Source organism: Akebia trifoliata, chromosome 12 (genome assembly GCF_017979445.1).
Source record: "Akebia trifoliata isolate Shusen 1 chromosome 12, ASM1797944v1, whole genome shotgun sequence".
Classification (NCBI taxonomy): domain Eukaryota; kingdom Viridiplantae; phylum Streptophyta; class Magnoliopsida; order Ranunculales; family Lardizabalaceae; genus Akebia; species Akebia trifoliata.
In genome coordinates this window covers 5,412,566-5,435,717 of record NC_141386.1, presented here as the reverse complement: position 1 = coordinate 5,435,717, position 23,152 = coordinate 5,412,566, and the positions used below count along the sequence as shown (strand labels likewise).

The following is a 23,152-nucleotide window of genomic DNA, read 5'->3' as shown; positions in this document are numbered from 1 at the left end:
TTTTAAGATTTATTTCATTTATGATACGAACCATGCCAACTTGTGATGAAATTCGTAACAAGATTAATGCCTAAGACCGTTCTACTTTTAGATTCAAATGGAAACCACAACCCAACACCTATAAAGAGATGTCAACCTTGGTATAAAGGAAGACACCAAAATCAAGGATGGAAATTCGATTGATAAGTCAAGGAATTGAACGCCACAGAGAAATCTGATAAATTTAAAGTAGTTCTAAAGAACCAAAGAGAAATTACTCTCACTTTTTTTATGAATAAACAACTGAATTTTATTAAATGAAAAGAGTACAATTTATAACACTAAAGCCACAAATTTCCAGATCTAACTTACTTAAACCAAAAAAAAAGAAGTTGAAAAACTAACTAAAAAAAAAAAATTACCTAATAGCTGAAATAAATCCGGCCTTAATTAAAAGGGAGTTAATTTTGACTTTAATCCCTTAATCTTCAGCCCATTACACACCAATTGACCTTCTTGAACTTGGATCATGCTTATTAAGGGTTGGAAAATTCGTTCATCACCATCAATGGGTCTCCACGTGCATGCTTAAACTCAAATCCCTCGAATCAGCCCACTCAACGCATTTTGAAATTTCTTGACACGTGCTCTTGTAATCAGACCAATGGGAACTTGAATCGGATCCGCGTTCCATGCTCTTGTGCTAGCCATGTCCTCATCAATTTATATCTTATTCTTTAAGATCACCATCAATACCCTTCATCTTTGAACTAATCCTTAGTAAATTAAAAACATATGATACTGTTATGCATGTGTATCAAACACTCAAGTCTTATTACAAATCAATAACACTTGGATACCTTTACATGTACTCCATTTTAATATTTATTGTAAAATAGCATATATAGAAAAAATTTAATACAAAGAATATATATATTTTTTCTCAGGATTAATTATACTATTTACACAAATCTTAATTGAGTTACCAAGACTCATGTTCAAAAAATCTGAGAGAAGAGAGAAACATAAAAGGAATGAAAATGCTAAGTGTTGATTGATAATCATGACATTCGATAACAAACAATAATTAGTGGTTGTCTATTAATGAAACCTAAGTGTAAAAAATATTATCATGCGACATTGAGATAGAATTTTTTTATTATAAAAATATAAGTTAACTTGTGTTTTTAACCCTCTTTACGGAAAGTATTTTTGATTTGTTTAGTTTGGGAAAAGAATAAAATTGTTAATGATTTGAAAAGGTTCAAAGAGCCACAAATTTTTAGTAAGAGTTGAATTAGATGGAAGTTAATCGTTGTGTATCAGTTGGAAAATTCACATACAATTCATAAATTATACTAAATATGCTCTATGCTTTGGTCACTAAGACTAAGAGTATGACACACCTGAGAGTGGACGAAAATATACACTTTACACTCCCCTTGACGAAAATATAAGCTTTACACTCTCCCTCACCCATAAAGGTGTAAAGAATAAAATCGATGATCTAAACAAACCTAGGTCTCTAATACCATGCTAACCAACCAACTAGTCCAAACTACAGATCTGTTGGAGAGAACTATGAATATAAGAGGGTCACGTCGTTCAACTGGGGTTTGACACACCCAGAATGCGGGGAAAGAAGGAATCAAAAATGCCAAAACTCGGGTTCTCAAAATCGTAAAAAGAAAACTCTAGCCCCTAAGATTCACCACCAAAGAAGAAAGATGAATAATTTTTTTTTTTTTTTTTAAGAGTGTGTGTTGGGGGGGGAATATGACAGAGTGGAGAAATAAACGAAGATTGAAATCAAGATGCCTGCCCTCGATAGTTGAAAAACAAAAAGAGAGGAGTTTTTATTTAAGCCTCACAAGCAGACAAGCTTTTTTTATTTTAGTCACATAACAAATAAGATAGAGACTATATCTCTGTACTTTCATTAAACCAAGTGCAGGGCTCATAAGCACCACCTTCATAATTTCCATAAGTTCCCATCCTAAAATGTGACAAAACCTACTAAGTTCTTATAATCCATTAAAACCCACACCAGACAAAAGACTTCATACAAGAAGAAATAGTAAGACTCAAAGGCAAGAGAGGGTATGGAGGATTCAGAGAGCCTTGATGATGTCTTCAGCACTGGAGACAGTGAACTCTCCTCCGGATTCAATGTTTGCGATTTTCACCTTCAGGTTTTCAACCAAGAGGGCAAACCTCCTAGAACGAGTTCCGAGCCCTTTCTCTGCAAGATCAAGCTCAAGGCCAAGTGCGTGAGTGTAAGTTGCTGAGCCATCAGCAAGGAACTTGACATGCTTGTTGTCGGGGTATGTCTTCGCCCATGCCTTCATCACGAATGGGTCGTTTACTGCAATAGAGATCCAAAAACCCAAGTAAGCATGGGAAAGGTTAACTTAATAAATAGATTGGATGAGATTTCATAGTTCTTAAAAGTTACAAAGGTGTGTATAACTATAGTAAAAGTAGAACTCATTTACAATAACAGAAGACTTGGTACCAGACAGAGTGGAACAGGGACAAGATTAATTTAGCCAAACCCCATATCTTTGGTATGAGGCTTTGCAGTTGTTAAAGGTCACAAAAGGTGACCAGAACAATCAAGCTGTTGGATTAGTAACAATTGTGGATCTACAAAATGTATCACAAGGTCGAAGCTAGGATAGAGTGGCATTACTTCCATGGTTCAAAGTTTCATTTGTTTCAAAATGTTTTTTGTGAAACATTTCAACTTTGTCCAAGACTGGACCAAAACATTAAGTATTTTTTGTACTTTCGAAATGTTTTGGTCAAGACCATCTTGGTTTTTCTCTGGACCAAAGATTTCTACCAAAATGAGAATTTAAACCTAAATTACTACATAAAGGCTAATTCTATGATGGTGGAACGAATGGTCCCTTTGGCACCAAATGCTTGATATCAAGGCCATAGGGAGCCCTATATCAGGTATCAATGGCTTTATGCTTGATGAGATGTGGATCAAATACTCAACACTACTAATTAATTTCTTTTGATGACATCAACCTCTTATATAGTGAGACTGAATTAGGCGACCATGAAAGGAACTTGGACCTTCCTAAAATAGTTGTATGACCTTTTGTGACCAATATAGTCTAGGCTCAAGTATCTAATCAAGCCGACAATCACGAATCAAATTTACTTTGCACCTTATAACCAAAAAATGGATTTGAGAAACAGAACCAGAAGTCCTAAGCATTTCGGAATATTCGATCAAAATGCACTATTACAGTAAGAGTTTTACTAAATTATCTAAAAACATGGGCTGTAGAATTAAGCTATTTGAGGATCTTTCTATCGTCTTTGTCATCTAAAAAGACTAAAATTTAGGCAGATCAACCTCATTATTAAATTGAATAATAACATGCTTGGAAAGTTGGTTAAAGCCTATGAGTGTTGATATCATGATATGGGTTTCAAAACCTGCCATCACCCACTAATTACTAACCGCTGACCCGCTTATTAAAAAAACAACCCCAATAAAAATTGAGAGATTCTATTGGCACACCAACTTTTGGTAAGAGCAAACCAATTCATATGTAAATCACAGAATAAACAACACATTTTGGTTTGCTATTAGTAAAAGTTGGTGTGGCAATAGAAGCTCTCTAAAAATCAATACAATGTCCATATGCAGAAAATTGGAGGCTATCAAGAAAGTATTTTCCAAGAATCATGTGGTGCATCCATATCAAATCAAGAAACACCAAAAAAAAAAAAAAAAAAGTAAATTTCATATAAGACTTATCATCCAAATGGAAATCAATTCTCTCTAATATTTACATGCCCAGTATTTTTTTTAATTTTTTTCTTTTTATAACCGGGTATCCCTATAGACAGCGGACCGGGCCCGTATTTGGCCTTTGCCTAATCCATAGACCATGGTCTTATCCAAGGACTAGTCCCGAGGCATGTGCAACGCCCGCACATCACACACACCAGGAAAGTGAGGGTTCACCCTTGCGGGTGGCCTCTGAGGAATTAATGCTTATACTGGGTAACGAACTCATGACCTACAGGCATTAACCACTTATTGGTCCAAAATTGCCATTGAGCCAACCCCTCGGGGTTTTTATGCCCAGTATTCTTACTTAAGTAAATGGCAATTGCATGGTTTTAAATCTCATTCGAGACCGAGATGACTCGTCCAATGCTTTTCGATATCATCCACCAACAAGACAGATAGACAAGTCAAACATATCGGACGAGATTAAAAACTATCGTTCATTTATCTTATTGTTGAATGAGACAACTCAAACGTATCGGAAAACTCATCCGAGATGACTCGGTCTTGTTCATGGATGAGAAAAGACATCAAAACGAGTTTTAAAACTATGGGCAAATGACATGATTATCATGCAATGAAAATCTAAGAAACTTTAGCTTTCAAAGTAACTTGTAATGGTTTTTTAACATTCGAGATACTTGAAAGTTGCAATCAATGATACCTACAAGTTTTATCCAAAAAAAATCAAATTCTATTGAAGTCATGTTTGATTTTGAAATTTAGATTTACATATCTTATACAAATAATCCAAATTTCAACCAAGCAATTTCTTTTCTAAAAAAATTCATTCAACAATGAAGCAAATAATATGACATAAAGCAATGAAAGAAAAAAAAAAAAAAGTTAGAAAAAATACCGCTAATAAGCAATATTTCATCGACGCCCTTGGATTTCAGCTCGTCGGCGTGCTCAATGAAACCTGGTACATGCTTCATGCTGGCATCCAATAAATAATTACTAAAATTATACCACATAAACTCAATTAAATGTTTTGTTTGCAAAACAAAAACATATAAACCATTTGGCTTTCATGGTTTTAAAACTCGTCTGAGACCAAGATGTATCACCCAAGTTAACTCGATATCAGAGCTGAACGAGACCAACTCACAAGTCACTTTTTTGGCCGATATTTAGGACTCATGCTCAATTTTTTGATTTTTTTGAATGAGTCATCTAAAAAAATATCGGAAAACTTGTCCGAGACGACTTGGTATCGGACCTAGACGAGACAAGACTCGAAACCGAGTTTTAAAATCATGCCTGAAAGCAGCATAATAGGCTTAATTTATATAATGACCAAACTAACCTCAAGAATTCAACTTATTACGATGACTAATTTTCCAAAAAAAAAATTGTTATTAAGAAAGCTTTACATATGTTACATATAACAACTAAACCAAACACTACTATTAAACCTACTGCATTACACGTGTCGGCCGTAACAATCACAAAATAAAAATCCAAAAAAAACATAAAATGACTCGTTTTACAGTATCATGAGGGTAAAATTGTCATTTTGATGAAAAATCCCACTCGTTAATGCTTGATAGAAGAAGATAAGTTCAATTGCCACCCAAACTCTTCATTATAACACACCAAATACTGAAATTAAATATAACGCACCAAATAAAGAATAAATGAACAAATGTTCTTGCACTAGGGTTTCTTCTTCATCTTCTTCCAAGATAACTTTTTAAATCTAAATTCTTCTTTATCTCTCTTTCTCTCGGTTTTGGGTTTGAAGAAGTCAAGATTCAAGAGTAGGTGTGTGATACTGAAAAGTAGGTGTGGCTATATAAGGTAGGAAGATCTGAAATAACCGGTCAATGTTTACCTGCAAGTGCCAGTGAAAGCACCAGGAACTCCAAAGAGGATGACCTTTTTACCGGAAGCGATTGAGTGTACGGACGCATTTTGGAGCTTATCATCCTCGTGGAAGTAGGCGACGTTGCCATCAGGAATCAAGTCTCCCACTGCGATTGGAGCCATTTTTATGATCCAACGGTGGAGATCGAGTAGAGATATAGGCGACAATCTGGACCGTTTATGGCCCTCGTTGCCCTCACATTTTCCCAAAATACACTAATTTTACTTATAACACACCAAACTATATGTGTCCAACGCAACGCAGTGAGATCTTTTATATTATAAAAAAGTTGGTGCGGCAATAGAAGTTATCTAAAAGAAACAGATTAAATAATCGATAGGCCTGTAGTAGCCAGCCGGTCAACATAGCGATGGTTACCTGCAAGTAGGGGTGAAAGCACCGGGAACTGCGAAGAGGATGACCTTTTTACCGGCTGCAAGGGAGTGTACGGAAACTTGTTGAAGATTGTCTTCTTCATCAAAGTAAGCGAGGGTACCATCAGGAATCGAGTCTCCCACTGCGATCGGAGCCATTTTTTCTACTCTTCTCCTTCTCTTCCTCTGATACGATACGATACGATACGATACGATACAATCCAACGGTGGAGAATTTATAAAGACGAGGTAGAAGAACACCAAACAGATCTGACAAAGAGAACCTATTATATTAAAGCACTCGGCCTGCGATTTCGTTGAATTTGATTTAATAATATTTTCGAGTCCGGTCCTATCGTTCGTAGTTAGGGAATCGTGGTGGGTCCTACGTTCTAAAGGTGAAATGAGTAATGTTAATATACTTCTTTGAGTATCTGTAGAAACATTACCCCAAGGTTTGAAACAATGATGATCGTTGAAATTTTCAAGTTTAATCTCGATGAAATATTAAACAGTTAAAATACGGAGATGAACTCATGATTCAGTACATTATAGTTACTTTAATTCATCCTCTCACGAATACTTATAAACGGCCGATTAGTCAAATTTATAAGAAATATATTTTTTATTTTTGCTGGCCGATGCGATCTTGTCCTAAATAAAATATATTAATTATTATTATTGATTAATATAAATGAAAACTAATTTAGAAAATATTAAATAAATTAAAATGAGATCTTGAACTTCTCTATTGTTTGGATGCAAGAGAATCAAAGAGATTGTTGATTCTATTGTTTGGAAGTAAGAGAATCAGGAGCTTCATCGAAGCTGGCATTTCAATCATTCAAGACTAATCTCTAATTACAATCTATTACATTATATTTATACATATAAAGTCCACCATTACCTTGAGATTCTTAGACCCAGTTGTTCAAATCTGTAAGAACGAGAATCGATATGGTAAATGTCAAAGAGACTTTGAAATTTAAATAAGATAGAAACTCAATCGAAATCAATTAAGTTTAAATATAATCTATTACATTATATTTATACATGTAAAGGTTTATTTTCTTTCTTTAATTTCTTTTTATTCAAGATTCATTTTCCTCTTTCTATTTTTTTTTTTTTTTTTTTTTATTGAATTCTAATTATGTCTCCTACTATTTTAATGAAATAAGAATCAATTCCTAGATTTCTTTGTTATTTTAGGGATTTGAGTTTCATTGGAAAATTTTACCACAAGTCACGAGCACACCTGATAGTGAAAGGAAGTTAGCTTTATTTCTCCTCATTCTTGGGAATCCCTAGTGTTGGTCTAGAATTTACTCTGCTAGCCTTCCTTCTCATCTCTTGTTTTACTTTTTACTTCCTGTAGTTTTCATAGGAGTTGAGTTTCTTGAGAATACCTCTGGATACCACTTTTAATTCACTTCTTCCGAGGCAAATTTTGCATTTTGAGGATAACTACGTGGCTTTCTTCGCTACCAAATTATGCTCACACTCTACTGATAAATATCGATATTTGTTAAACATATGTAGAAATATTTTATAGAAATTGTTAGGAACCTAGTTCCTAATATGCATACTCAAACAATAAAAAGGGTGATCTCGAATGCTCGACACGCCAAGTTTTGTGTAAAAACACGGGTAAAATAAATATTCTCTAATAATTAATAAAGGGATTACACCAATCTTAACAACAACTTTTTTATTTTACTCGTAATAAAATACCTATTAAATCAATAATTAACTCTAAATAAAATTTTCTTTATTTTGGAATACAAAAAGAAATACAAAATATCCCTAATTAAAAATAAAGTCCAAGCTAAATATATAATAAATAAAAAAGAGTCGTAACAATGCCCTACTAAATTAGTAATTAATTCTAGATAGAATTCTCTTTATTTTGGAATACTAATAGAAATATAGAAAACTATCTCAAATTAAAAGTAAAGTTATAGCTGAATAAAAACAAAGTCGTAACAAAAATCTTATAGAATGAATGATCTGATTTGATAAGTAAAAAATGGTTTTAAAAATATTGAAATTGATTTCCGAATTAAACATGGTTCGGATATGGATTGATGTCCCTTAACCCGAGTTGGATCAGGGGTCAGATCCAGTTCCATCCTTATATCCGTCAAGATCCGAATGATATATTATTTTGCAAGATGTATTCTTATATTCTTTAAATTATCATTCATCAACTAACAATGATTGATGTCCCTTAACCTAAGTCGGATCCAGGTCCATCCCTATATCTGTCAAGATCCGAATGATATATTACTTTGCAAGATATACTCTTATATTTTTTTTAAATCATCATTCATCAACTAGTAATGATTAAGTATAGTGATCATAGACTCTCTTCAAAATGGAAAGGTCTTAAATTCAAGTCACTATTGTAGTAATTTTATTTAAAATAATCTTAAACGATTTGACATTATCCAACCAAATTCAATAAATTCAGTTGATCCGACCCAATTCAACATTTACACAAACACAAAGTCATGGAAAAATTGTCTGATATATAATTTAAATGGATCAGATGAACGTATACCGACCATATATGCACAAAATAAAGACAGGCGCCTACTTATGCCAACCCACATGTCTCAAAATCAAGTTGTAAGATAATATAGAAGTGGAGTGTGACATATGCATGTGATTTAAGGGTGAACGCATTAAATGAAAATGTAAGATAATATATTGAAATGATAGCCATTTGATACACAATGTTGTTTGATATTTTTTATATATGTCAATTTCTATCATTTGCTATGAGAAGAGTACAACTTGATTTTGAGACATGTAAATAGTGACAGTATGCCTCATCATACGGGGTGTCCGAACTTACATCCAGCCGAAATATCTAAGGCTGGAGGCAAGGCATATGGGTCCCTTCCCCGGACACTTGCAGCACTCGCACATCATATGCACCAGGTAAATGAGGGGGTGTTCCCTTGCAGGTGGCCTCAAGGAAATACTGCTTATATTGGGTATCAAACTCACAACCTACGGACTCTCACCGCTTATTGGATCTGAAATTGCCATTGAGCCATCTCCTTGGGGCCAAGATGAAATTTAAATTGAATTTAAATACTAAATCTTACGTTGAATAATGTCCATTACTTTAAAATAACATCAGTACTGATGATCGTTCTACAAGTTTTCTAGTTGAAAAATCGAATAACAACGGTTATGATTAACAAAAGGACTTTTAGCATAAAAGTTCCAAACGGACGATTTTTTTTAATGCCGGAAGCAGGACTATTTGTGACCTTATAACTTTATACTGTCGAGCCTCGACATTGTAACTTGGATTCTCAACGTCAAAATATTAATTGTCAATCCGCAATAAGTATGAGTTGAACATGGTCTAAAAGTCAGATCCATTTTTATTTATTTTGGTATGAACTTTATTTATTGATGCAGGCATACACCCACACTTAATACCGATTATCAAATATGGTGGAATTTTTTCTTAATCTTCTTCTGGTTCCATGTTTCCTTATTAATTTTACGAGCTTGTTTACTAATTATTCTCTGTAACTAATTCTTATTTTCTTCAAGTTTTACAAGTATATTTTTAAGAATGGCCTTTTTATATATTTTACACAATGTGAAAAAATCCCAAATTTGACGGTCTTGGGTCATCAAATTTCATAAAATTCGACGGACCAAGAGGTCAAATTGGCATTGAATTTTTCATTATCAATTTTTTTTTCGACAGCCCAAAACTGTCAAATTAATGAAGGATGGGAGAAATTTGACAGCTCTAAGCTGTCAAATATGGGAACATCAATAATTTCGACGGTCCTAGACCGTCAAAATTAAGTTTCTAATATTCGTGGGCTTTGGCCCATCAATTTTTTCTGTCGAATTTTCCAGTTTTCACGTAGTATTATATTTCTCTTTTTTGAAATAACTATCTAACTTATCATTTGATACAATATTCCCTTGTCTTCCCAAAAAAATAGTAAAGATATTGCAAATGATGCTTTAAATTTTGAAATAACACAAATTGTTTATTAATTTATTTTTACACAATCTATATATGATTATATCTTTATTTTTAGGGGAAAAAATTTGTGATAAAATCATTGTCATTGAGGTTGGAGTGACAAATTTGACAATATATTTAAAAGAATTATTTAATATAAATTTTGATAATATATAGCATTCATCGTTCACCATTCCACCATTAAAAGGTTCAATTAAGCACAAGGACATATGATACATTGAGGGTAATTAATACCAATATCACCTTCGACTCATAACTAATAAATTTGGCTCAAGACTTCTCTTAAGTTTGCTATTGAACCCAGCCCCCAAGTTAAGGATTAAAGTTGAGGTTGGTATTTTTTAATTCCTCCAACAGTGAATCATATCAATATTGATATTGATAGAAGTGGATGGATATCCATGCAATCGATAACATCGATCTATAGTATGACCAATATTGCCACAATGATGACATTGAAATCTTTCTCTATTACTTCGTCCTCTACCACGGCCCCTCATGCTACCTAGGCTAGTATGATTACGTTTTGGATGAACGATAGCTTTTGCGTCGTTCACTTTCAGGTTGTTAACAAGGAGAATGAAATTCCTCGAACGCCTTCCAAGTTGCTTACCCGCATAATCAAGCTGAAGACCAAGTGCGTGGACATAAGTTGCTGAGCTATCAGCGAGGAACCTCACATGCTTGTTCTCAGGGTAAGTCGTCTTCTCCCATGCCTTCATCACAAATTCGTCATTTACTACAAAATAAGAATGCCAAATGAAAGGTAGAAATGATTACAAATCATAGTTTTTTGAGACCAGGATGACTAGGGTTGTCGAAGGACCAAGTTTGGATAATGTTACTAGGCCGGACTAATGTTTAGGGTCAAACTCAAACTTGAGAATTAGGCTAATCAAGTGATCTAGCCTTGCCTGATAACTTACGTTATGCTTTTTTATAATGTGTTATAGAACAATATAATGCTAGAGTAACTACATAGGACACTACGTTCAACACCGAGCTGATGGATCTATGCTCAGAAGTCAGAGCCATGGATGCTTCCTCTCAAGATACAAGTGAAAAGTATATATAATTTCGTGCACTACACCTCCATGTCAGCTTTTAGTGTCGAACACAATGCCATGCACAGTCACTCTATGTTATAAATACATACAAGAAATTTTTTGGGCCATCATAGTTGTAAATAAGCCCTAATACTTGCAAGCGAGGCCGAGTTGGACGAGGCTTTGGACATGTATAAGTAGACATGGGTCTGAGTTAAATTTTGTCATTGCTTAGTCTTTAATAGAAGACCATAGTCAAGGGTATGTCATCAATTTGAAGATGGTTATATTTGAATCTAATCATATAGCTGTAGAGTTAATAATGTGAATAAATTGCAAGTAAATAAATAAATATAATATATATATATATATATATATAAATAAAAAGTTAGCAGAATACCGCTAACAAGCAATATCTCATCGATACCCTTCGATTTCATCTGCTCAGCACCTTCGATGAAAATTCGTACGATGTCCTTGCTGGCACCCAAAAAATGATTAGAAACAAATTATTAATTAAAAATACGACTGTTATATTACCACACCAAATTATTAATATATTTTGGGATTTTCTTTTTTGTTTTGGCTTTAAAAAAAAAAGTATTTTTAAAATTTTAGTAAATAGCAATACCCTTATAAAATTAGTGATATTAGATTCATGCCCATGTAAAATACAAGATTAGGTTTATCCTTTTACAAAAATTCAATGAGCTTTTATGTTGATGAATTTACGATGAAATTTTGATTTTATTCAAAATAATCATCAAATACTTAAATTATTAAATCAAAATCTGAATAAAACTAAAATTTTGGGGCGCTAACTTTGGATCGAGGGGCAGACCATAAGCCCAATATAGCTGATTTCATGGGAGGTGAACTCTATGAAACTAGTAACAACAAACAAAGGTAAGGATTGGGCCTTAATAGCATAATATTCAAACACACAATCGACGTAATATTCTAGATCTTACTCTATTTATTGTTAGGTCAATAACATTGGTTCATGAAACTAAGAAATAATGAGAAATCTTAATTTGAATTGATATCGTGTCATTGATTTCTATTAAGAGGAATATGGGAAAGATTACCTAAGAAGAGGAATGAAAGCACCAAGGACTCCGATGATGAAGACCTTTTTACCGAAAGTCAGAGAGTGGACGGACACCTGTTGGTGCTCGTCGTTCTCGTAGAGGAAGGACAGGGTGCCGTCGGGTATCAAGTCACCCACTACGATCGGAGCCATTGATATTTTTGTTGTGATATAATCAAATGGTGGAGAACAAATGAAATATATGTAGCCAAATTGGCATCTAGCATAGTTAACGCAATAATTAATTTGTTACTTTTGATTTTTTAACTTTAACGTACAATGATTATTTAACTTTAACTTTTGATTTTTTTTTTTCTTTTTTCAATAGCAATATCTAATGTTTAATTATTTGAAATAATTTATTAAACACCTATTCATAATCAAGGGCAATCTAGACATACCCCAAGTTTTGATAAATATTCGAGATACCTCCCAATGCTTTCCTTTAGACTTTGATCTTCTTTTTTTATTTTATAATGGTGTGTCTAAACTTATGTCGGGGATTAGTAGAGCCAAGGGATATGGGGTTAGCCCACAGGTCACACGTGTCGAGTAAGTGAGGGTGTATCCTCACGTGTGTCCCGAGAAAATATTGCTTGTTCGTCGTGTAAAAATATCTCTGAGAAGAATAATAGCAAAATATAAAATTAAAATTAAAAATCTACTTATAATTGACAACTTAGGTCGTTCCACTAAGGATTAGATGATTAATATTCCAAAGTTTAGAAAGTAAGAAAAAAAAAAAGGTGTGATTTTAGAGATTAAACTAAAAACTAATTAAATTAAGTAAAAAAAAATTCTGAATTAAAAAACATCTAAGAAAACTGAATCCACCAAGAATAATTAATTTAAATCAATTTATTATCAAATTCTTTTTTAATAATTCAAATAAAGGAACTGTTAAAGGTTCTTAATTTCTAAAATTTAACAATTAAAACTTTTTTTATTTTTATTTTTATTATTTATTTATTTATTTATAAATCTAAGAATTGATTAAGATTTCCTTCATTTCAAAAGTCTATCATCCAATTATTAAATCAAAATAGTATTACTTGCATAACTAAGTTTGCAATAATTATAGATTTGACATACACCAATATCTTGAAATGTAGAAAACAAACCCCCATTGTAGGGAAATACTTTACTTGATGTTCGAGTAATCTCATTTGAAAAAGGTATATTAAAGATAGAGGACTCAAGATCAAGAATCAACTCTTCATTCCATAAAGCTAAGATGATGTGGGCAGGAAAATGAATGGCAACACGTGTGCTTATAATAGGTAAATATGAATCGAGGTGGTGTTAACGAAACTAAGTGTGGCAATAGATTCTCTCTTGGTAAAATCTTTGACAAACAAATGTGACGCATGCCCAAAGTTAGGCCTATCAACGGATGCTTATCGGTTTGGATATAGTAATATTCAAATCCGAATCCAGAATTTTTATATGATATCTGAATTCGAATTTGAATCTGACGGATGTACTAAAATTCTATCCGAATTCGAATTTGATTATCCTATCGGATATTAGATAATATCCTCTTAGAATTCGAATAGTATGTATATTAAAAAAAGGGGACTGTTCAATAGTCCTAAAGTTTGCCAAACATTGTGCCAAACATTTTTCAAAACATGAGTTAGAAGCTTTGGAATGAGCTGATTTTTTGTGAGGATGATCTCTATGATGAAGAGATCATCCTCACCAAAAATCAGCCTATTCCAAAACTTCTAATCACTTTTGATAGAGATCATCCTCACTAAAAATCAGCCTATTCCAAAACTTTTAACCCCATCAAAAGTGATTTATAAAAATTGGATAGTTCACGATTCTTCAACTTGTAAATTAGGGTTAGAAATTTCAAAATGAACTGATTTTTTGTGAGGATGATCTCTTCACCGTAGAGATCATCCTGACAAAAAAATCAGCTTATTCCAAAACTTCTAACCCATCAAAAGTGATTTACAAAAAATGTTTAGCACAATATTTGGCAAACTTTAGAACTACCGAACTGCTCCCTTAAAAAAAATACAATATTTCCTTATTCAATTGATTTTTCACTACTAAAAAAAACTTTTATATATTATATTATTTGTATAAAAAATAAATCAATCAAATAATATATATTATATATTATTTCGAATCGGATATTATCGGATTTGAAATGTTAATATCCGAATCCATATCCGATAAGGATTCGAATATATAAAACTATCCGAATTCAAATCTAATATCCAAAAAATTTGGATAATATCCAATTTTTTGGATTCAAATTTTCAACTATCCATTGACACCCCTACCCATAGTAGATGAGATTAGTAAAACAGTGTAACACACGTAACAAAGGACTAATAACTACCAGACATGAATTTAGCAAAAAAATACAAAAACAAAAACTATCTGACATGAAATGAAGGCAACTAGTCAAACCATGGCTCCTAAAAAAAAAATGTATAAACCCTTTCTTCTTTATTTAAGATAGTGAGGGAAAAGATCTTACTAAACCCATCCATTATTAAAAAGATCCCGGGATGCGTAAAACAAGATCACAAGTTTTGTTGCAATTCTTGAGGACTTGTTTTACTAAATTAGAGGTCTTTTTGATGATAGATGAGACTTAATAAGGCCTTTTTTTTACCTCACAATGTTATTAAGACCAGTAAGATTCAAAAATATATGGCTCTGAGAAATAGAAGTCTAGCAATAAAGCATGGATTTGACATTGTGGGCATACCACCAACCCCCTACCTTCTTAAGATTATAGGAAGAACTTGCAACAATTGAGAGATAAAGTAAGATATTTATAGGATTTGATATAAATTTCCATTAAATTGTTAACTAACATGGGCATCGAAGTGGTATCACTGACCCACCAAAGACGAAAAAGTAGACCTAACATTCATGATTGGTTGCGCCACACATCTCAAGCACTTGGACAACCAACTTGCCCCCACGATCACTTTGTACCAAAGAAAATATCCAAGTGTACAAATGAGTCTCAAGTAGGGGCACAATTATCTTTAAAAATATATGCAAAATGAATTATTATTCATAAATGTGTCCAACCTCATAAAAATATGATGGCAGTCTATTTTTCGTTAACCTTTTAAAAATGAAATCGAATGTCACAAATACCCTCACAAATTTAATAAGTATAGATTAAAAAAAAAAAGCAATGAGACAAAATTAGTTTTAAAAAAAGACCTCAATCAGAGGCTTTCAATTTATAATAATATTATTAGATATTGCATCCATAAACATATATAAGAAAGTAAAAATTAAAAAGGTGCTATCCCATTTATATATTTCCATGAACTACATTCCTCCCTGAATCTACCCATACAACCACCAAAATAAAAAAAAGAAATTAAGTGGCACTGATCATTGGCAATTCCCTAGACTTGACAAGTCTTCCATCTCTTCTTCCTCCCCATCTGAAACCCTAGGTTTGTCCCTCTCACAAGGCCCATAAGCCCAACAACAAACAAGAAAATACACAAAATTAACACAACTAATGACAACAAGAATCCAAAGATAATAGTTATAGTGACCCTTATTAAGGTTACTTGATACCCAACTCACCTTCCCTCCCTTTTTTGTAACATTGTCTACAATCCTTACTAGAAGATTTACTATCAAATTTGCTACTGCCATAGTCAAACCAAAAAGACATGAAGCAATACTTGACATGCTCTTAGGGAATTCAGAGTAATAGAATTCTGTTTGCCCAACTGCATTGAAAGCCTCAGCTAAGCCACCTAAACAAAGATGTGGTATAAGCCACATAGCTGACATGTTCACCATGCCTTGCGGGTTATTCGCAAGCCCTTGTTCAATCGCTCTTCTTCGTCGAACGGTTTCAACTATAGCTCCTACAGCCGTAGCTATAGTCGATAGTACTAGTCCAATTCCCATACGTTGTTTAAGGGTTAAACCTTGTGGTCGTCCTGTGACTTTGGCAAGTAATGGGATGATGAGGCGATCGTATATGGCGATCCAAATCATTATGGTTAGGATCGTGAACATGCTGAAGGAGCCCGCCGGGATTTTGAAATTTGAGGTTAAGTGTCTGTCCATGCTGTTGGTTTGGACTATGGGGAAAGATGGTTGGTTTAAGTTGACAGCAATCGCAATTCCTGTGGACCAAATTGGTAGCACTTTCAAGAGTGATTTTAGTTCTTCTACTTGTTGTACTGTGCAGAGATTCCATGGGTTTGAAGCTGATCCATCTGGGTTTAAGTCCTCAGGATTTTGAATGATGCATGCTTTGTTTAGAAACCTATAAAGGAAGTCATGTTGTTTATGTAACAGAAATCAAATAACTTTCAAAAGAACCATAGAAAGAATGTAGCGCGTGGAAATTACTAAAACAGCTATGTATTTTTTCCAAAATAATGGAACCAATCAATTTTTTAATATTTACGAAAATGGCCATATACCTGATTTCGTAAAAAAAAAATTTAAATAAATTGATTATATATATATATATAAGATGTATGGTCGCAGCTTTTCGTACCACTAGTAATAGAAATTTTTTTCTAAAGAATAAAAAAAATTGGAAAATGAATATCTCATGTAGGGTCGCTTCATCTTGATACCATAAGTAATGGTAAACAAAATTCTAAGGAATCAAACAAATTGAAATTTTGGGTCTATGTCCAACGGGTCACGGAAATTACTATAACAGTTATGTATTAATTTGCCAAAAATACAGAACCAGTCATTTTTTCAATATTTATCAAAATGACCATATACATGATTTTGTAATTTTTTTCTTAAGGAAAACGATTATCTGATGTACGGTCGTGGCTTCTTGAAACCAATAGTAATGGGAAAAAAAATTCTAAGAAATCAAAAAAAAAAAAACAAATTGGAAAATGGATCTATGTGCAATGGATTGCACCTACCAAGAAAAAGTATCTTGTTTAGGTTCGATCTGTAATTACATATAAAAAACTATTTACTTATTTACCATTTTTATAAACCTACATTTAACTCAAAGGGCATAAATTATAAATTCATCAAATTGTCTGATTGTACATTATATCACTATTTTCCTTAAAAAATATTTACGAAATCATGTATATAGCTCTTTTCGTAAATATTAAAAAAATAAAAAAATGGCTGTCAGTATTTTTTGAGTGATGCAAGATGATAACCTTACCTTAATTTTTCAGTTGGAACAATAAGCTTTGACCCTTTGTCATGGTGGTAACATGCTTCCCCTTGTGCTGTATTATTAGGTGGCAAAGCTAGATGTCTGTTCTTAAAGGCGACAACACAAACTTGAGCAAACCCAACAAATAAGCTCTTATTAGCACTCACATTGATATACCATGGAGTAGCCAACAAGAACATCAAAGCAGACAAGAGCATGAGAAGTGCAGGAATTCCAAATCCAACTTTCCATCCCAAGTGATCTTGAATATAAACTATAATTGTCATCGCAACCATGGCTGCGCCAGCGGCCGAAGCATAGTACCAGTTGAAGAAGCTTTGAAGAACTCTCTCATTGTTTGGATTGTCTTTTTTGTCAAATTGATCTGCTCCAAAGGCTAAAGAACATGGCCTAATGCCACCAGCCCCAATGGACATAAGCACAAAAGAGGAGAATAAGAGAGCGAGTTGGGATGATGTCGCAGATTTGCAGCTTTCGGTAAATGGGTTGCAATTTGGAGGTCTGGCATTTGGAATCATGGTGGTTAACCATAGTAGAGTCATTCCCTGTAATTTAAAAAAACATACATTAAATGCTAGATTAAATCTCGAAAGCAATAAAAATTAAAAGAAAAACACAAAGAACACAAGAAGATTTAACGTGGTTCGATAGTGCTTGATTTCATGGATGAGATAAGAGGGATTCATTAATTCCAAGAAAAAAATAGTTTGAAATTCTCCGGTGAAGGTGGAGTTCAATATGTTTGGAACCTTAGTCCTGGAATCAACACTCCATATGCCTTACAAACTTAGCTAAGTTGGTACCATCATCTTAGTTTATAGCAAAAAAAAAGTTAAGGGTTTTGTTATCATTATAACAATCTGTAAAAGCTTATTACAATGCATCATATTGATACTTTAACATCATTTTTTAATTCTACATTAAATATCTTTTCAAATTTTAGTACAAATAAAGGAAAAGAGTGAAAGTCTCTTTGTCAGGGTTCAGTTACATATTTGTAAATATCAAAAAAAAAAAATTTCTTAAAAAGTCATTGTACGATATCAAATATGGGTCATGATCAGGGACAACTATTCTTTACAACACCCGGATGTTGTCCATTTCACAAGATCAAACGGCATCTGATGGTGTTGTAAATAACATTGAAAAATGAACGACATCCAGACAACATTGTAAAACACATTGTACCAAATATTTGTCCTGGGATAGTGACCCATATGTCAAAGATACTCTTGCAGTAAGAGAAAAACTGTTTGAGGGACATTCTTGGAAAACTTAGTAGTACTGAGGTCACTAACATCCCATTAAATATTGGACATTAGAGAAGAATGCTAACATCCATAACCTCATGACCAGGGAGATTAGTAGGATTAGATCCTCTGTAGCCCATTTCTCTTGTAGCTCTTGACTTCAGTCCATAGAATACCACATTCAAGGAAGACAACAACACAGCCCTCTTGAATTCATGGTTTAGATCAGATTTGAAAAAAAAAAAAAAAAATTGGCCTTAATCAAGTGTTTGAAAATGGACGGTTGTTATACTCTTTATATCTAAAGGGTCGGATGCAATCATCTTGATGATGTGGCACACCCTCAAACGTTGACATGGGCTACAAGAGATTCACAATATGGAGAATCTGCTCCCAAGGTTAGCTTCCTAGATAATAAATGATTTTACAAAAAATAATAAAAGTTGTTCGGATCATTGTAACATTGGGGCAACATTGAGTTAATAATGAAAATCAAATCACTCTTATAATATTGTAAAACTTCCAAAATGAATTCTACATTAATTTAAGTATTCTAGTTGACCGAATTATTAAGAAATTCTATCAACTCAACTCAAAATACCATAGTAGGATTAGAAAAATAATATAAATATTTAATAAATTTTAAATCTATATATATTTCTTGGACTCACTGATCAAGAGTCATCAAGTTGACTCGACATGTGTTGGATGTATGCGTCAAGTCAAGAGTTGTCAAATAGGTCTCACCAAATTTTGATCAAATTTGCAAACCATCCAAAAGCTTTCAGTTTATTGATTACCACTCATAAGATTTACTAACTCACAAGGCTTGCAAATTTTTCTGAAATATTCACAATTATTTTCCATCCTATAAACCTCACCGAATAAGTACTTAATTTTGAGTTCAATTAGCAAAACATCCAACATTTTCAGTTTATTAGAATCTCCCCCTCTAATCATTATCAAGAGACAGTTACATTAAAAGTAATCAAGATTCCATCAACGATGTTGTGGGTGCTCTTGTACTGATTCAGCAAATTAATTAGTGTGTAAAGAAAAAAAAAATCCTAAAAAACAAAATTTTGAAGGATATTTTACCAAAATGGACAAGTATTTTGACAAAATTACAGAACCAATCATGTTTTTGTCTAAGAAAATAAACATATATATCCATTTTTGTTTTTTTTTAAATGGGATACATTGTACGGTCACATTTGCAATTTTAATTATTTACCTGTCTTGTGAACCTACTTTAACATTAAGGGCATAAAGGAAAGTAAATAAAAATTACTAAAACAGGTAGGTAGATGATTGTTTTCTACTTTTCTTAAATATCAAAAGGACATACGACTGGTTTAGTAATTTCGATAGAGTCAATAAATAGCTGTTTTGGTAATTTTCATTTAAATAAACATTACCATAACAGAAATTAACAAAAAAAAAAAGAAAAAAGAAAAAAGGAAATTGAGGTTACCAGAAGGCTAGAGAAAGATCCCAATACTATGGTCCGATACCGACCCAAGTAAGAATCCGATACGAAAGCTCCAAGAATTGGGAGGAAGTTTGTAGCAGCTCCCCACAAAGTCAAAACACTGGTTCCAGTTGCCACATCCATTTTATATTCCTTCATCAAATAGAATATCATATTTGGTAGAAGTCCAAAGCTTGCCACCTTCTCAAACGCCTCATTAGCTATTTTTTTTTTTCATTTAAAATACACACCAACAAAAAAAAATTAATTAATTTCAACATAATAATGTAAAATAAATTAATGTCTTACATGTATGTATGTATGTATGTATGCATGGATGGATGGATGGATGGATGGATGTGTAAGTGAAGTAAGATCCTCACCTATGATGAAGGGCATGGTTCTAATACCCCCCTTATTCTTTGATTCAACCTGTAGCGCCTTGTTTGCTTCGAAGGAAACCTCCATTCTTCTCCTCTGATCTTCTTCTGCGTCTAGAGAGAGAGAAAGAGAGAGGGGTTTTTTAATGAGCTACACTGATGAGAGAAGGGTGGAACCACTTATTTATATGAGTTAAAACACTGGTTCCAGTTGCCACATCCAGGTTATATTCCTGTCATCAAATAGAATATCATATTTGTAGAAGTCCAAAGCTTGCCACCTTCTCAAACGCCTCATTAGCTATTTTTTTTTTTTCATTTAAAATACACACCAACAAAAAAAAATTAATTAATTTCAACATAATAATGTAAAATAAATTAATGTCTTACATGTATGTATGTATGTATGTATGCATGGATGGATGGATGGATGGATGGATGTGTAAGTGAAGTAAGATCCTCACCTATGATGAAGGGCATGGTTCTAATACCCCCCTTATTCTTTGATTCAACCTGTAGCGCCTTGTTTGCTTCGAAGGAAACCTCCATTCTTCTCCTCTGAATCTTCTTCTGCTTCTAGAGAGAGAGAAAGAGAGAGGGGTTTTTAATGAGCTACACTGATGAGAGAAGGGTGGAACCACTTATTTATATGAGTTCGGTAGTTGGAACTCACATGGGCTTTTTGGGAAGTCTGGCCATTTTGAATTTGGATTTTGCTAAGGTACAATGAAGTTGGACAAATGGATGGTAAGACAAAACACTTGTTTTCTAGGGATCAATTTTGTAGAGGTAGGATCTTTATATCTTAGTGTCCGTTGCATTTATGGTGTCCAGCGACGTTGTATTTGTTTCTTAGACTTTTCTACCATCATAAAGTTTATTACACTCATTGGGGATTGTGCGGCTCCTAACTAAATATATATATATATATATTCTAATCCTGTACGTGACGGAGTAGGGTAGCTAACGAACTTCACATCTTGTTCGTGGACCTAAAAATCTCAAATAGTCTGATTGGTTATATCTAACCATATGCTAAATTACGGGTATCAATGGGTACCCAATTTAATTGGAACCAAACAAGAATCGTAACTAAAAATCCAATACTGAATCCATGTTTTCAACACTCAATTAGAGTCAGATCTAAAAGGAATCCATCGAATAAGAATCAAAACCAATTTATTTTAATTTTTTTTATTATATTATGTTGGGTAAAGGTTAAAGTTTTTAAAGTTAATAAATATTAGGTAAAATTTTCAAATTTTCATATAAATTATGTATTCTAACTTAAATAACTTCTAATTTCTTATTAATTTATTTAATTATGTTATTGATGTTTTTATAGATGAAATCTTATGTTCCTCATATTTTTTTGTGATTTAAACAAAAATGAATTAGATGTAAATGAAATAAAATATTATTATCACTTACATATTTTTCTTATCTGTTTAGTTAAGAACTAGAATTGATAGGATATCCAGTATTTTTAATGTGACACGTGGTGTGCAAGAAGCTTGGAGCAGAGTAATTACTTAATTTCATAGAGTACATGATCAGTATTCATCATAGCCGTCCAATGTTACTTAATTTCGTAGAGTACATGATCAGTACTTGTCATAGCCGTTTAACGTCGGCCATGTAACATGGTTGACTGTTGACTAAATGACGAAGCGGTCAGCACTGAGAAATGCCACGTCATAGTGTCCAGGTCACTCTTAAGTCTAAGACAAAAGAAAACACGTTACGTTGAGCGTGACTCAATTATTGAAATATTTGTTATTTACCAAAATGCCCCTTTACTTCAAAGTGATAGTGTGAAACTGGTGTGGCCCACTTGGGGGGTAGTTTAAGACAAAAGGTCCACTGAAGAAGTTTTTTTTTTTAATTTTTCGTAAAAAACAGAAGACGTTACAAAATAGAAAGCCACGCGTACCCTTTCAACTAAAACGCGTTTTGTTGTTAAAAGTATAAAGTTCACACCGTTCACACTACCTACCAGATCCCTTGATTTTTATTTTATTTTTATATAGAGTTCTGCTATGGTCACAAGAGCTTTTTGTAGGGTTATTGTTGGGTTTGGTTTGGTTTGGTTTGGTTTGGTTGGGTTGGGTTGGGGTCAAATCAGAATGGATCTTGTGAGATGGATTTTACTGTATTCTCAATCTAGTTAATTGGTGTATTTAATTTGATCTTAATATTTCTGGGTTATTTTATCTACTAAGTCACCACTCTAAGAGTAACTCCAACATTCTTGGGCTCGGGCTTTGTATCCTGTCCTACTTATCATTTTACATAGTCAAGAGTCCTTCAAAAGCACTACGATGCACTCGGATTGGGGCTCTTTATTTTAAAATATTTTGAAGAGAAAAAGTGGGAGAGGCAAAAGAAGAAAATGGGATTCTCTTTCCGTATCCCTTGACGGTAAAAAAACAATGTTAATTATGAAATATTTTACCGTAATTAAATTTGTGGAGAATCATTTTGACCAGAACAATTGGAGTTCAAGTCCATTGAACATGACTATTTATAATAAAATCCCTTCCAATTATGTCTAGTCATTGTGTCTATTTGCGTTGGAACTGCTCTAATAATCAAGTCAATCTTTAATTTTATTTTATTTTCCTTTTATCCCAAAATAGAGTCAAATTTAATTATAAATCCATAAAATTTAATAA

The 23,152-nt window shown here is 33.1% G+C and overlaps 3 protein-coding genes across 3 annotated transcripts; all 3 read right to left on the bottom strand.

Moving 5' to 3' along the window:
* Positions 1-1,810: 1,810 nt before the first annotated feature.
* LOC147388763 (peroxiredoxin-2) lies at positions 1,811-6,297 on the bottom strand. Its single transcript, XM_086418453.1, has 3 exons — positions 6,045-6,297; positions 4,656-4,735; positions 1,811-2,344 (listed from the first exon to the last, which is right to left on the bottom strand). Exons 1-3 carry the CDS (start codon positions 6,197-6,199, stop codon positions 2,091-2,093), a joined length of 489 nt encoding a protein of 162 aa, XP_086274579.1. The 5' UTR covers positions 6,200-6,297; the 3' UTR covers positions 1,811-2,090.
* A 3,912-nt stretch (positions 6,298-10,209) lies between these two features.
* Positions 10,210-12,371, bottom strand: LOC147388762 (peroxiredoxin-2C-like). Its single transcript, XM_086418808.1, has 3 exons — positions 12,199-12,371; positions 11,511-11,590; positions 10,210-10,803 (listed from the first exon to the last, which is right to left on the bottom strand). Exons 1-3 carry the CDS (start codon positions 12,351-12,353, stop codon positions 10,406-10,408), a joined length of 633 nt encoding a protein of 210 aa, XP_086274934.1. The 5' UTR covers positions 12,354-12,371; the 3' UTR covers positions 10,210-10,405.
* Positions 12,372-15,375: 3,004 nt separating this feature from the next.
* On the bottom strand, positions 15,376-20,614 carry LOC147388761 (protein NRT1/ PTR FAMILY 1.2-like). The gene is made up of 4 exons (XM_086418632.1): positions 20,481-20,614; positions 20,101-20,318; positions 17,362-17,921; positions 15,376-16,476 (listed from the first exon to the last, which is right to left on the bottom strand). The coding sequence occupies exons 1-4, from the start codon at positions 20,563-20,565 to the stop codon at positions 15,579-15,581; spliced, it is 1,761 nt and encodes a 586-aa protein (XP_086274758.1). The 5' UTR covers positions 20,566-20,614; the 3' UTR covers positions 15,376-15,578.
* Between the last annotated feature and the right edge of the window lie 2,538 nt (positions 20,615-23,152).